Here is a 16,403-nt window from a genome sequence, read left to right as displayed (position 1 = left end):
CCAACAATCGACCAATCACGCAAACATTATTACGAATATTTATTTCCTTCAAACTATGAAGCACATACACCTCACCAGTGGCCGCATATTGGTATCCAACATATATCGGACATGAAACACCCTCTGAACATGTAGTGGACATGCTAGAGGAAGTGTCCCAAAAAAAAAATATTTAAATTCCACTCGGGCACACTGGAGATGCGCTTGGGACACGTTAGGGACAAGCTCGCGACACATTCAACAAGAAAGAAAACAGTTTTTTTTTTTTTCCTTACATTTGTTGTGGGTAACCTAACTATTTGAATGCGAAAAAAAAAAAATTTAAATAGTGGATAAACTGCATAATGAAATGTATAATTATTAATTTTTTATTGTTATGATATAGACCACTATAACCAGCAAACAAAAATTTAGATTTCTTTTTTTTTATTTAAAAAAAAAAAAAAAAAAAAAAACTTGTGGGTCACTTATTGATCTTTATGGTGCTTCCTCTATCAATTAGATTCGTTGTCCAAAGAATATGGCAGCTAGGCATATCTATTTCTTCATATTTTGGCTTCTATGAAGTTTCTTTCATTATAAAAATTGTTGTTTTAGACGATGTATGATTTGCAACTTTATTTTATCACTTTAACATTTTTGATGGAATGCTATTGTTATTATATCTAGATGTTTAAGCCAAGGATGGAATATGTGGGTTTTCAATTTTAGTTAGTGTTACGTTGCATTTTTTCATTATCTTTAAATAAAATATTAAAAAATATATGACACATAATAAATAGTCAGGCAACAATGCCACAAACTCATTTTATGCTTCCATGCACATTATATCAGTCTGTCATTTTACCCTCAGTCTCTCTTTTTGCCACTCTCACTCTCTTTCTCCCTCTTCAGTCTTACATTCTCTCTACAAATCAAACCACCCATACATATGCACTAACACTCCATTCATCAATCAAACTACATTCCTCAAACCTAGACCATCCACCCACCATTAACACCAACCAAACTACCACCTCACCTCCTTTATTCCACCACCATTGTTCCATTATCAAAGCCAGGACCCCTTCTATTCCCTTTACAACACTGTTCTTATAGAAAAAATACAAACCAAACCCAGAAAGAGCTCACTCGGTATATGCTAATGTGTATATGTGTCATGACCCGAACCCGCCCCTATGGGTTAAGGACATAACCGGCCAGTAATCCTGAGATTACCTACGGCCTCAGACCAAAACAGACATAACCTGTCAGAGTACAGGGGCCAAACGGAAGCAATAAATAAAAACTTTGTCCATTGAGCCGTGCTTATATGCACATCAAACAAACCATACTCAGATACGTTAATAACCCACATCAAAAGTACAGTTTCACAAAATTCATTACAGACAGGATCAACCAAAACGAGTCAACCTATGACAGACTATTTACAGATATACATAAAGTCCTTGCCGGCAAGACAAAACATAATTACATAGCAAAAAGGCAAGGGTAGGTCTCAAGAGTGAGACGCAAGGCTGACTTCCTCAAAACTCGGATTTTTCCTAGCGGACTTCACTGGGGCTGGGTTTGGACTTCCCTTGGCTCACCTACAAACACATGAATGAGCGTGAGCGATAGCCCAGTGAATAATATCAAATGCAGAAATTACATAACAATGTAGAACAACATGTTCCAAACGGCCTTGGGCCCAATTCATACACCTATTCATGGCAAAACGGCCTTCGGCCCATTCACTTGTGTCGAAACGGCCTTCGGCCCATTCATTTCTGTCAGAATGGCCTTCGGCCTACTCGTTCATGTCAAAACGACCTTCGGCCTACTCATTCATGTCAAAACGGCCTTTGGCCTACTCGTTCATGCCAAAACGACCTTCGGCCTACTCATTCATGTCAAAACGGCCTTTGGCCTACTCGTTCATGTCAAAACGACCTTCGGCCTACTCATTCATGTCAAAACGGCCTTTGGCCTACTCGTTCATGTCAAAACGACCTTCGGCCTACTCATTCATATCAAAACGGCCTTTGGCCCACTCACATGTGTCAAAACGACCTTTGGTCCATTCATTTACATCAGGACGACCTTTGGTCCATTCATTTATATCAAAACGACCTTCGGTCCATTCATTTACATCAGGACGGCCTTTGGTCCATTCATATATATATATCAAAACGACCTTCGGTCCATCCATTCATTCCTATCAGACTCTTGTCCACAATCCCAATTAACAACTCATTAGTTTAAGGGAATAAACAATTGGACATTGACAAGCTTTCGAATATTGACATTACTCACAGTGATCGGCTTGTGGATTCGCCCTGGAGCTTGACCCTACACATTCCATGAACACAGAAGGGTCATTAACAATTCAATCCGTTCCTTAATTCACTTATTCCTCTTTAGGCTTTATTCTTAACTCATTAACTCATTTATAATGTTTAACACACGCCTAAGAGTGATTACAAGTGAAAGAGAACGGAAAACGAAACACAGAACGCATGAGCAAAATTCCAGAAATTAGGGTCCCCGCTCGAGCGTCAATTCACCCGCTCGAGCGGACCCTCAAGGCCTGCAAAAGTACTGGTTGCATGAAAAATACACTCGAGCGTGGAAGAGAGCGCTCGAGCTGAAGGCCCGTCTACAAAACTCCACGCTCGAGCGTGAGTTATCCTGCTCGAGCGGACATCCAACTCTGCAAAAGTGCTGGGAGCACGATTTTCCCGCTCGAGCGTCCATTACCCCGCTCGAGCGGACATCAAAATTCTGGGTTTCCCAGAATGTGCTCTTGAGCTCCAAATCGGTTTTTCCAGCTACATTACTTGCATGCAATGGCTCAAATCTCAATATAATCATACTAACATGGCACCAATGCAAGATTATAACATTATCCATATGCATGTCCCAAAATATGCCGAACTCAACATCAATATAACAAATTCATGCATTCCAGCTCATATCTTCTCAATTTGCACATGCATGTGATGAATTAGCCACATTCTCAACTTAGATAACACAAATGGTGATCAAAACATGAGTTTCAACCAAAACTCTACATGAATCATGTGTTTCAAGCTCAAACATGCAAATTCAAAGTAATTTCTTACATGCATGAGTTCTAAGACTTCAAACTCAACAAAATTAACTTATTACCTGCTCTTGATCACAAACAACTCTTGGACTCACAAGATTACAAGTTCAATTCATAATTTCAAGAGTCAATGGCTTACCTAGAAGTCCAATTCTGCAATCTATGGTCCAATTTGAGTTGGACTTCAAGATTCCAAGCCCTCAAGATCAAACACAGATTTCTCTCTCTTCTCTCTCTCTAATGGCCGGCCCTCTCCTCTCCTTAGAGTGTATATCAGCCAAGTGATAATTAGGGAGGGAGTTTAATTGAGTAGTGCTCATATACAACAAGCCCCACTAAGTCAATATAATAATATAAAATAAAGGGGGGTACTTAGTTTATCATTTTAATCAGTTTAAATTGACCAGAATCAATTTTCAATTAAATTTCACCGTAGGCTCTAAAAATTATGCCAATCGCAATGGCGTATTCAGTTTCAGGTTCAGTGGCCGATAAGGCCCTCAATTTAATTTCCAAAGCGGATTATTCAAACAGATATTCCTACGGTGAACAGATAAAACTTTCAAAATCACATATATTCACATAATAGCACATAAAATCATGGTAAACACATAATCACACTCAATTTAAGGACCAATTAGCATATTACGGAACAGGGGTATTACAATATGTTAGCAAACAAATCTTCACCTTCCACTTCTATTTACATTTTCTTCTTTTTATCTCCATTCAATCTTTCCTTTCCTATTATTTTACATTTAAATCTTTTCTTTCTTTCCTCACTCCTTTTTCTACCCAATTTTTCTAAATTATTGACTCTATGGTTTTCATGCTTGTCGATTCAGCTTCTTATCGCCATCAAACTCGCCAGCCAGTGTATTATGCAACCATTTGAGTATCTCTTCAATCAGGACGCCCAAATCATCACAGACCGAACCAAAGACCCAAATCACCCAAAAATAGACAGAGGTGGGGACAAGATGGGAGAAGCGTAGAAGTTGTGACTGATGACAATGACCTTACGCTGTTGCTGGAAGGAAGCAATAACAGGAGTCAATGGTGGGAGAGGGGGGCGGGTGATGGAAGCAACGGCATGATTGGCATGGGTGAACCTTAATTTCTTGAAGAGAACCATGGGGCAAGCAACAATGGTGGTATTCATTTTTTTTTCATCTCAATATTTGATTACTGATCTCAACAATGGTGGGGGGTGAGGACTGGTAAGGTAGACTATATGGACTGCTGCCAGAAATTGTTAATTGAAGTAGGAAGGAAAGTACAGAGTGAAAAAATGATTTAAAAGAGACAGAAAAGTAGAGAGATTGAACCAAAACATCAATCTCGACTAAAAAGCAGAGAGAAACATTGGGTGGGAAAGAGAGTTGTTTAATATTGTGGAATGTGAACGCAGAAGAAAGGAGGAATGAAGAGAGTGTTAAAGTGATGTAAACAGAGATTGAATGCTTCGAGGGTAAAAATGTCAAACCATTATAATATCCATGTAAGCATAAATGGCATTATCGCCACCCTAATAAATATATAAAACTATACTGTGTGTCCCCCATATATCATGTCCTGCATTTTTTTAAAATTCATGTGTGAACATATTGCATCATGTCATGGGTCTGTGTGTTCGTGCTTTTTAGCCTTCAAAGCTTTGCTGAGCAATGTTAAGCAAAATATATAGGTTAAACATATAACCAACAAAAACTAACAATCAAAAAGAGCAAAAAACAGTACAAACATATATGCATACCACTGCTCAGAGAGGGTTGGCCTGATATAAGCATAATAATGTCCACCATGCACCCCACCACTATGAACCAAAACACTGCAAACAAGCAATACTTCGTTATAAACATTGCGATACAGAGTGTCAATTACATGCTGATATCCATCAATCACAATTACTAAAATCAAAAATCAAAAGAAAAGGTATTATGGAAGTCTACAATGTACTTTTCACATAAAATCTAATTTTCTTGGACATATAATACTATCTGAACAGAAAACAAAAAATCATGCCCCAACAAAATAAAAAATAATGAGAAAATGAAAAAGGAAATAATAAATGATGATACAGATAACACAAATGAATAAAATACATCTCCATTCACATCAAAAGGAGAGATGAAAATGTGTGATAAGGACATGTAATTCTGGAGTGCTATATAATTGAAATATGTGGCCAATATAGTATAAAGATGCCACACCACTTCAATTCCTTTGTCAGAATTTCATTTTTTTCCAGGGGAGGGAAAAAGAGAGGAAAGTGCTACATTGACCAAAGAGTCATACAACAGTAATCAAGAATCCACCTTCCTCTTTTGTTCTCAGGTTTTTCTTTGGGGAGAGGTTTCAATGGATCCATGGAGGCTGCCTCCCATTGAGGCTTGAACCCATAACCTTATACTTGGTTCCATATCACAAGGATCAAAATTTTGTTTCGGTATGTTCTTTTGGTTAGCTTGGAAACGGAAATGTTTTGAAATGAATTTTCGAAAACATAAGTGAAATGAGGAGGGGGAAAAAACATTTGAGAACAAAAACCAAAACCTATATAAATGTTAATACATTCGGAATAATTAAATGATTGAACATGTTGAGCTCTATGAATATTAGAAGCTCATAAACAAGGTTTAAAAACTTAGTTATTGGTTTGCCATTGTAAGAAAATACATTTGGAAAATGCAAAATACTGATAGCAAAAGGAATGAAAACAGAAAAAACAAAGTACATTGCAGTAACAAAGAAAGAAGGAAAATAAGTGGCTTAATCATGCATGTTTATTTTCTCCTTTCTATCTCTTCTCTTTTGTTTTTAAGTTTCTCAAATTCTCTAATAAATTTAATATTTTTATATATTCTCAAGTATTTTCTTTTGACAAAAAGAGGCAAATGGAAATAAGCATTGTTAAATGTTCTTAATAGGTGTCGAAATAACTCATTGTTGCGGTATGTTCTCTAGTGTTTCACTGTGTTTTGGAATATTTCAATGGAAATATTGAAATTTTGCTATGCCACTATTATTTCGTTATGGTTTCCTAGGAAACAGAAATGTTTCGGCCATTGATAGAAACAAAACGAAATTTTGTTCTTCATCTCATCATCCAACCACCAAGCAGGAAGAGAAGACATCTTTCCCCTTTAAATTTAGCAAACATAAGATGAGGATTTTTTTTAAAAAGATCTACAATTAGATACCATTTTCTAAGTTGATATTTGTTATCAACATATTGGATATATTGGAAGAAAAGCAATAAACAGAGAAGTAAGGAAACATGCAAAAAAAGCGCCACCTGACAATTTCATATAAATTTATCTAAAGAGAGCAGATGTTTCACAAAACAAAGCAGTAAAGGTATGCAAAGATTTCCTGGAAAGAAAATTAATCAGAGGCCTATTAGCATAAGATAAAGCCACTTTACATTTTCATATAATTTTATCTAAAGAGAGCATATATTTCAACAAAACAAATTGTGTAAAGCTATACATTAAGTAAAATTTTCTGGGAAGAAAATTAATGAGAGGCTCACTGGTATAATGTAAAAAAGAATAAATACCTGTGAAGGGTATACAAGTTGCGAACACTCCTATCTGCTTCAGGTGACAAATATTTGCCATCCTCTCTGTCAAGATCGAGTTGTAGAGGGAACTCGTAGCGGTCATTTATCTGTTTTACAAATGAAACAAGATGTTTCAGTAATGTTTTAAATGAAAGAGGTTATGTGTGTGTGTGTGTGACAAACAGTTAGTGTAAACATCTTTCACAAAAACAACTAATTTTAAAGTGGGAGGGAGCAATAGTTTAAGAAAAGTTCCCTCATCATTGAGCTAGTCTGCTCTCAAAATCAAGCAGACAGTCAGAACTCTAGAGAAGAGGTACATGAGAGAGAGTTGACCTTGCCCAACTCAAATTATACAGTTCATTCCAAAAGCATCATATGGAAGGAAACAGTAAGACAACTAGAAAATAAAAAGAAGGGTTATTCTAGAACCTAAAAATGATAAAAGCAAAAAGACAGATTCTGATTGAAATATAAATGATCCATTAGATAAACTAGGCACAGAGTGGGGTGGGGTCCCTTTAAAGCTAGGCATGTTATCCATAATAAAGCAAGAAAATCAGATCATGCCAAATGACAAGATATTAAGTTTCTTACATGATGAATGATACTATGGGCTTTGTGCATAGATCAGACAAACATATGCTGCTGGCACAAGACTCATCCACTTCCACTCAAAAGTTACAGACTTGGCATTTGAACACATATTTGGAGGACCTGATATTCAGCTATTTACGGACCCTAAACAGCTTTTCTATTGAAGCATTATTTCCAGAGCCCAAAAGTTTTTCATCAAGTAAAGAAATGTATTTAAATCAGGGGGAAAGAATCTCGGACCTTCTGTTAACATTATCTTATAAACAAAAATTATTTGGGCTCTAAAATATACAAGGGCTGAAATTGGAAATGACAAGGCAAAAGCTTGTTCAATGTTCACTTTAAGCACACCTAGTTTGGCCTGGTGCAAATGAGCTCAAAATGACTGAGACTCACCAATCATTCAAAAACAAGTATCTTTGAAACATGTAGCTCCTTCATGACTAACTAGTTATTTCATTTTTCATGGAGGCTTCAACAATAAGTTTATAACCCCAACTCAATTTATTACAGCAAGGATACGATTTTCTCAATTGGTTGAATGAACAATCTATTCAAATCAATTTCTCTGTGAGACTCCAGGCATTGTCATAGGCAAAAGGCTGAACAGCTACGTTTGGCCCTACAATATAATATACACAATGTGAAATTTTATTAGAAAAGCATTTTTCGGAGTCATGAATTGTACATGGCTTCCTGCTATTCCTTTGGTTCAATGAGAGAGAGAGAGAGAGAGATTGGGCATCAGATGTAAATAGCATTTGAACTTGGGTGGGTTCAAATGGCAATGACCCAAGCTAAACTCAAATTTCAGTTGTGCTTGGACAACTATCTATCAACCTCAAGCTAAGCTTGGCTGTAAATCCGCACCACAGTTTGAATTTGGGCAAGGTTTGATTGGGAAATGGTCTCAAACAACTCAGCTTAAATATATGCATATAGTACGTGTATTAATTTATTTATTTTTTTCTCAGCCAATCTATGGGCACTAAGATTATGTTGTAGTTCAAGAACATGTACTCACAACACAGGAATTCTCCCCCTTCTAAAAAACCAAAGTCCTAAGTTCAGCTGATTAAAATGGGCAATTTTTTTGTCTTTGAAATCTTGCAGCCACCTTTCCATGCCACCACAGCACCACCAGTCCGCTCCACAGCAACACCTCTTCATTTTCTCCACATTGTCCTGCAGCTCTTGTTTGTTATAGAGCCCTTATTCATGTCACATATATTACTTTCTGTCTCCATATATCTTTGTATATCTCTTTTGACACGTATTTTATATATATTGCAAAGGTATTGCTCAGTATAATATAAAGACACGGGCGTATATAGTTTGTGAATTTAATATCTAGTATAAATCCTTTGGCTCCACAAAATTCAAAAAGAAAAAAAACAACTCACTGCACTACACATATTTTCTTTTCTTTACACAAAATTTATAATTTTATATAGTTATTATATTATAATATAAATATTTCATTCAAATACAATAAAATAATGTAACATAACACTAATTCCTAAGGGAGTTCAGAACCAAACATCAAGCATAAATTTGTAAATGTCGCAACTGACCCTCCCTAGAAGTGGAAATGATCTGGGGAACTTTCCAGAAAGCTAACCATGATCAAGCCAACGACTCATCTATGCCCTCTAACCTTTGCTACAATCACAAATAATCCAAGAGTGTCAAAATCTTCGAACTAGCGACAAAAAAATCCCAGTTTCAAACTATCCAATAAAAGAAAACAAGGTATCACTACATAATCATAAACAAATAATGTAACACAAAAATGAACACATCCCTCAATGTCAAAAGAATTCACCCTCTATATTTCTTATGAAAACAAGCTCCTAGATGCACTCGAGGCATGACTTACACTTAGGCCTGGGTGCCTGATTCAAAGTCAAGAATTGAATCTTGCATCAAATACCATCAAAATTTCTACATTGGCAATAATTAGACACACAACTTCAAAAGTTTTCCAAGCTTGAAGAACAAAAAACACTGTAAAGCATCAGTTTTAGCTTATTTTTTCTTTTTCTTTTTCCTTTTTGATAAATAAAAACCACCAGTTTTAGCTTCTCTATTAATCACGCTCTTATTTCTCACCATCCACAAACAGTGAAGGAAAAGACCAAATGGGAAAAACAAATTGTGTGATACCAAAACATTCAAAATATCAGTACAGCTCCCGAGAAAAAGGAAAAAATTTCAAATTGATAAGGAAGAGGACATTGCATCTGCTTGTGCAGCAATTGATGATGCAAATCTGCATTCCAGCCTGCTCAACAAACATAATGCATAAGCTAGGGCAAAATAAGACCAGTAGGGTAGAAAGATTGTTAATCTAGAGCACCTTGTAGCAAACATCACATTTAAAATGACTTAACCATGAGGCAATGCAGACCTTTAAAGACAGAACGTCTCCAATGGAATTTTTAAACCTTTCATGCATGCAGTGTCTCTTGGGTGTGTTAAGGGAATAAGGATTGTGCACCATAAAGAATATCGAGTGTGTTTGGTTTGGTTTTGGGAGATAAATTTTTTTTAAAAAAATTTGGGAGTGAGTTTAGAAATTTTTTTGGTTTGTTTGGTTGTATATTTTGGAAATAGTTTAAGAGTATGGAAGTTTGGGATGATTTGATATTTTGTTGTAGTTGAGTCGATGTGTGTGAGAGAAAAAGTGATTGAGAATGAGAGAGGAGAGAGAAAAGGTGATTGATTGATGTGTAAGAGAGAGAAAGTGATTTTGGAAAAAAAATTCAAAAAATTTCTAACCAAACAAAATTTTGAAATTTTTTTTCAAAAATTGTGTTTTGAGAGTGAAACCAAACAAGGCCATCATTTTTTTCTTTTTGTCCTTTTTGCTGATGAGAATGAAATTGGCCAGAACTCCTGCACCTCACTAGGAGGTCAGTGGTTCAAATCTCCCCACTTGCATATGGATCTTATTCCCCGTGTATTAATTGGGCCTTTCTCTCCCACTTTGGGAGTTTCTTTGTATTGATTATATGTTGTATTTGATCATTATCATTATAATTGTTAATCATTGGGCTTCATTGTAATATCTTATATGAATCCAAAAAAAAAAAAAGAATGAAATTGTTACATTTACAAAATGTAGCTTAATTCTAGTTTTGTTAAAAAATAGAAAGTTATCCATGGCAACAGGCATACATATCTAGTAGAACAGAGCTACACAAATTGTAAAATGAAGCATACCATTTTTATTTTATTATTGAATTTAGCTGATATGCTGCATAATTGTACAACACTAACAGTGATCGGATTGAACAGACAATGCATACCATACACAATCATAAATAAAAAAACAAGTCACAAAGCAAAATACAGATTTTTTAATACTAACCTTTACCATGGTATCCCGCATAAAATCATATTCAAACCGTTTTAACTGAAGTTGAAGGACAGGGGGGAAATCAATGAACAGGACACCCTTCCTTGCATCCTGGAAAGGTCAAGAATTACAGCATTTCTTTATGAGACAGAACCATAGCATTGCGTCCGGCAATTGGATCCAAAAAAGAACAAAATGCTTGTCAATTATAATGACAAAATGGACAACTCAATTGCAATGAAAATTTAATATCAACTTAATAAAGCACTTCGGCTTTGTTCAGACCGGCATACAAAATGGTTGATCCAGGTAAAGCTATCTTGGAAATTATTTAGAGTGAAATTCAAATCACAGGGTTTCAAAGCATCCAACCTGTAACCCATATTGTTCAGCATGGTATTTGTTATCACCCTCGAGACGTTCCACCTCCACATATTTGTCGAAAGAAGCATAAACATCACGACAGCCCTTGACATCAAGCTGAAGATCTACACTCAAAATACATATAAGTCAGTAAAGCTTACAGATATATATCTCAAATAACACAGTGGTATAACTGTAAGTTAAAACAAGTACCATAAAATGATTCCTTTCTTGTTGATTTGTAGTCCACATTGATGCATTCTATATAGTTCATATGGTGACCTTCAAATAACTGCTGTATTGTACCCTCCACAACAGTTCCCTGAGCCAGTAAAACCAGAGTCAAGTATAATAATCAACCTCCTAGCACTAAATACAGACTGTGAAGTCCATGATGCTATTAAATCACTATACCTTCATTTTATCTTCAAGCTTTTCACAAAGCACTCTGTTAAGTTCTTGCACGTCATGCTGCATGAAAGAATCATATGTATCCCATCCGAAAGACTTCGTCAACTCTTTTGTTGCTACACTAGTGTCACTGTACTGGAGCTTATAGAATAAACTCTGCAAAGCCAAAGGGATGCTCCCTGAGGGCATATCATTCTCAGTTGTTGGCATATGATACACAGCCTGAATAAAGTGACCCAAATAAGGCATTTCCTCATAAAATAAAATCAATCAGACAAGTTGAATGAAAAGGCAAACCTTTCTGAAATAAGGAATATGGTACAATGTCTGGAGGAGAGAGTTCATGTAACAAGTAGCTCCTTGATTTTTAAGACCTACATAGCCAGTCTCCTTTTTCGAGTCATGTGACCAGTAATCAGTTACCCTACGGACAGCAACATCAGCTTCTACTACAATAGTATCATTCACCAGATAACCTCTACTGGGGTCATACAGTTCACTAAGAGGCATGAAAGAAGTGAAACCCCAATCACTTTCTCGTGCATTGAACTGGTGTTGTGTGTCTGCAGAATGAAAAGCATCTCAGTTAGCATCAAACCAGTAATAGGCTTTAAACCTAAAAAGAAACAAAGAAGTATAAGATACCAGTTTGCACAAAACTTTATCTGTCTAACATCATCACCCCTGATCTGACATGTAGGATCAATTACCAAGAAATTTTTGTTCCAACCACAATTACAGGCATTTAATTCAACCGAAAGTTTATGATTTCCAACAGCAAAAAAAAAATATTAAATTGGCCCATACAACCCTCACTCTCCCTTGTTGGAAAGAGAAGGGATGCAACCATCTCTTGACTGCAATGCAGTCAAATAGGCAATCATTAATAAAAGAACTTATGTTGAACTAAAGACTTTCTAAAACGTCTTGATTATGAACTTAAACTTTCCAATGCCACATAAGTAATGTCTCATCACAGAAATTTCCCTGCAAGCACCGTACCGTCCCCACAGAGAGAGAGAGAGAGACATCTACTGACTACAACACAACCACATCGTGCACAAGAAGAACATAGCATTGAAGTAATAGATTCCAAGAACAAAAATACTTGTTTTCCCTCATAATTTCCAAAACGTCCCTCCTCCACAAAAACAATGCTGCAGCTGCCTTTTTTTCCCCTTAGTGTTAAGTAGTTGTCAATTGTCAAAAAGAAAATAAAAAGGCACCTGAAGTTTTGGTGCAATCACATGGAAATTGGGACAATTAACTTTACTAAAATAGTTTCATTGGCTACCATGGTATTATAAGAATGATTATTTGAAAATGGATATCTTCCAAATCCAACTAGAAAAATAAGTAACCACTTAACTTTTAAAAGGTTATTCCAAAACACGTTCTTCCATATCAAAAAACATACTGTAAAATATTTGGAGGACATTGAGAAGCCTTAAAAGTTGATGAGACTTTCATCTCGCACAGTTCCTAAGTGATGAAAGAAAGAGGAACTCATCTCCTTTGTATTTTGATTACCTTCCTCGCATATGTACAAGACCAAATCCATCCAATTTTTAAAAAGGATTGTCAATCCTTTAACTTTCTGAGGAATCTTTAAAAAATGTAGGCGAAAGAAAAGGCCATCTAGTGACCACAATGCAATGTATCACTGGAATGACAATTTTCCCAGTATATCCATACTAGGGCTACCTAGCAAGAATTCTTAGTCATTCGACAAATTAAAATATTTAGAAACAAATTTTTGGCATTAACTTTATGGGAGAGTTTTGAAGAATTCTGAAGGTTGAGAATCTTGCTACCTATACAAATGCTTTGACTTGTTACCTCTCCCCTCTTTTGCACTGCTACATCTTTCGTTAAAAAGTTTGAGCACTCTCAAGCCAAGGATGGCCAGATTGGAGATGAGTTTGACATCTCATGAGTTTATAAAATGGAATAAATTTGTAAAGCGAGAACTTTGGAAATCAAATCAATTGTGCAACTCAACTCAGATGTGTTCAAAAGTAAAAATTTAATAACCAATTTAACATTTTTCTCTTCAATCCATACCATGTGGCCTTTATTGATATTAACTTCAGAGAAATCTAATACTAATTATTTTATATTAGATTATGAGAAATTTTCTTAGAGAATATCAATTTTATTTTTATTTTTTTTTAAGTTAAGTAGCAATAGCAAAGAACAAGAACTATAAAGACAACAAAAATTAGAGCATTCTAAGAATGAAATTGAAAGGAAAAAAATAATAAAAAAACACTTGACAAGAAAAAAATTGAAGATAGAGAGAGCCTACAAAGCATGGATACTTCTATAAGGGAGTTGTATCCGTATCGTACCCGTATTGAAAACCGATATTCCTTGAATACTTGCAAATATGTATCAAATATTTCCTAAATGTATCTTATATTTGATGTTATTTTTTTAGAAATATCGGATACTTTTTGAAACACTCTAGATCACATTAATTAATTTGCAAGAATAATTTGAAAATAAAGTATGAGAAAAAAAATGATATAGAAAAGCTTGGTGACAGCAAGATCAAAGTATAGCCAATAGTAAAAACAACCCATAAACACAAGCCAAAGGTCATCCAAATTTTTGTTAATATCTTTATCACAACAACAAATAATTCCTTTATGTTTATATTTAGTACAAAACCAAAATGCACCATCAACTTATCAATAAAGAACTTTTTTCTATGCAACCTAGGCATACATACGAATAGTCACTTGTAGTTACCCCTGTAGAAGTTATAGAAACTTAAAATTTGAATTACATGTATTTTAAACAGGATATATAATGTACACAAACCAAAAAATGTACCTTTCCTCACTGTAAACTTGTTATGAATTTGATTGACCACAGCTAAGCTGAATTGGGCGTACCTACTCCACCCATATGGCAACGTAGCCGAATCCGCAACATCTAGATACATTGACAAATGGTCCACATTGTTCCCCTTTGGGAATATTAGCACCCGCCTATCCCACCCAATACAACAAAATAAAAAAATCTTTAAGATTGATCAGTGAAGTTCAAAATCAAGTTCCAGCTAAATGTACACTAATTCTAAGAAGAAGTCAGAGATCAAAGTACCATTTGTATCCTCCAACATAGAAAACTTCAGAGTAGAGCTTCTTAGTATTCAACCTCGCAAAATTTTCAATTGTCCATGTGAACCGCGCCGATGGCGGATCATCAACCGCCTGAGCATCCACTGTATTAGCAGTTTCTGCTGGTGCAACTGACAATGATTGAAAGTAGCACCAATCAAAAACCCCAAAACCCAAACCAAAAAAAAATACAAATTGCTTACGCATAGAAAACACATAAAGTGGATTGGTACCGACTAAAATTGAATAAAAACCTAAGCTTTAGCTAAATTGATACATGAAAAGATCGAGGCTATACCTTCCATGGGTTGAGGACCTTCGGTGGCGAAATCCGAATGCGGCACGAGCATCTCATCGTCCTCTTGCTGCACAAAACGGAGTCAGAGTGAGAGATTGGATCTGGAAAAAATAAATTGAGCACTGTTGATGAATCGAAGCCCTAGAAATGGAACATTGTTGCGAGGAAATGGCAAAATTGAAACCGATTCAGAAGCCAATCCAATGCAGAAATGAATTGCAACAGCTCAAAGATCAAAATTGGATAGAGGTCGGAGAGAGAGAAAGAGAATAAGAGCAGAAGAGTGAAAAGAGAGTAGATACATACGTATATGGGACGTGTGTAAGTAGAGAGAGAGAGAGAGAGAGAGAGAGAGATGATTACATCTAATGGTGGAGGCGTCACGAGAGTCATGGATGGAGGTTAGAGAGTGTCCGATCAGAAAATCGGAGAAAGTTGTAGTTGGGAATTTGTTGGGCAGACAGCGGGGGAGGAGAAGTGTGTTTGTCACAGTGTGTGTGTGTGAGAGAGAGAGAGATGCTTTGCAACGTAGAACAAGATTGGTGCTTTTCCAAATTAAGCAAAATTAGTAACTTATTTTTTAAATTAGGTCTACTTTTGACGAAATTTTTAAATTAGGCCAAGTTTGGCATGATTAAAAAAAGACAAAAATTCAAAAAGTCACTATCCTATTTAAGTCACATCATCTTATTTAAGTCACATCACCTCTCTAACACATCACTTCAAACCTAACCCAAACCCAATCCATATTTCATAAAAAGTCAAAAAATGCACTTATTTAGTCTTCCCAAACTAGGCCTTAGTATTACAAATCACACTTTCAATATTTTGAGTTAAAAATTTGATAAATAATGAAAATCACGCTTTCAACACTGTCCCAACCACACAAACACTACACTCGCAAACACACTCTCTCTCTCTCACTCTGACACAAATACAAAAAACACAAACACGACTCTCACACACACTCAATATATATATAAATTTTATTTCATAAAATTAAAATCAACATTAAATATATATAATCATTTATAATAACAAATAATAATTAACTATATAAAATGATTATTTTTTTATTTTAATTCTTAATTTTTTTTTATTTTACTGTTTAGAGATAAAGGTTATTTTTTTTATTTTAGGATTTAAGGTTTAATTCTTAAAATTTATTTTTTTATTTTAGGGTTTAGGATTTATAAAAAATAAATAAATTTTAAGAATTAACCTATAAATTCTAAACTCTAAATCCTAAATCCTAAAATAAAAATAAATAAATTTTAAGAATTAAACCCTAAACCCTAAAATAAATAAATAGATAAATTTTATCCCTAAACACTAAGGTAGCGTTTGGTAACATTTACGTTTTTTGTTTATGTTTATAAAAATTTTATAAACTGGCTTCTGTTTATTTTTAGAAAAACATAAATTACAAACGTGTTTGGTTTGAACAAAATGTTTAAAAAAAAATTAAAACATAAACTAAAAAATATGTTTGTTCAAACCTAAAATATTTATATTTATATTTATTATTTATGACAATGGGATCACACATATTATAATTGAAAAAAAAAATAATTAAAAAAATATTTGAAAAA

At 35.0% G+C, this 16,403-nt stretch overlaps 1 protein-coding gene across 34 annotated transcripts in view; it reads right to left on the bottom strand.

Moving 5' to 3' along the window:
* The window catches only part of LOC114257514 (ubiquitin C-terminal hydrolase 12), a 33,741-nt gene extending 18,363 nt beyond the window's left edge, over positions 1–15,378 (bottom strand). For 16 of the 34 annotated variants that reach the window (XR_014338137.1, XR_014338138.1, XR_014338144.1 and 13 more), the window contains exons 1-12: positions 15,175–15,368; positions 14,812–14,878; positions 14,497–14,644; positions 14,224–14,381; positions 11,683–11,948; positions 11,389–11,607; positions 11,188–11,296; positions 10,984–11,099; positions 10,624–10,722; positions 6,651–6,760; positions 4,845–4,919; positions 2,296–2,331 (exon numbers count right to left, since the gene is read on the bottom strand). Coding sequence is in view for 23 of the 34 variants with exons in the window: in XM_082883308.1 (XP_082739434.1) it covers positions 2,296–2,331; positions 4,845–4,919; positions 6,651–6,760; positions 10,624–10,722; positions 10,984–11,099; positions 11,188–11,296; positions 11,389–11,607; positions 11,683–11,948; positions 14,224–14,381; positions 14,497–14,644; positions 14,812–14,878; positions 15,175–15,204 (1,433 nt within the window). In the remaining 11 variants the exon portion in view is untranslated. Of the gene's footprint in view, positions 1–2,295; positions 2,332–4,844; positions 4,920–6,650; positions 6,761–10,623; positions 10,723–10,983; positions 11,100–11,187; positions 11,297–11,388; positions 11,608–11,682; positions 11,949–14,223; positions 14,414–14,496; positions 14,645–14,811; positions 14,913–15,174 lie in introns of all 34 variants that reach the window. The other 18 variants (XR_014338145.1, XR_014338146.1, XR_014338141.1 and 15 more) reach the window with 8 other exon arrangements.
* Positions 15,379–16,403: the final 1,025 nt, after the last annotated feature.

The sequence above is a fragment of the Camellia sinensis genome, chromosome 8, assembly GCF_055761805.1.
Source record: "Camellia sinensis isolate YWXY chromosome 8, ASM5576180v1, whole genome shotgun sequence".
In the NCBI taxonomy this organism is placed as follows: domain Eukaryota; kingdom Viridiplantae; phylum Streptophyta; class Magnoliopsida; order Ericales; family Theaceae; genus Camellia; species Camellia sinensis.
Note: the sequence above shows the minus strand (reverse complement) of the source record. Positions and strands in the feature narration are given on the sequence as shown.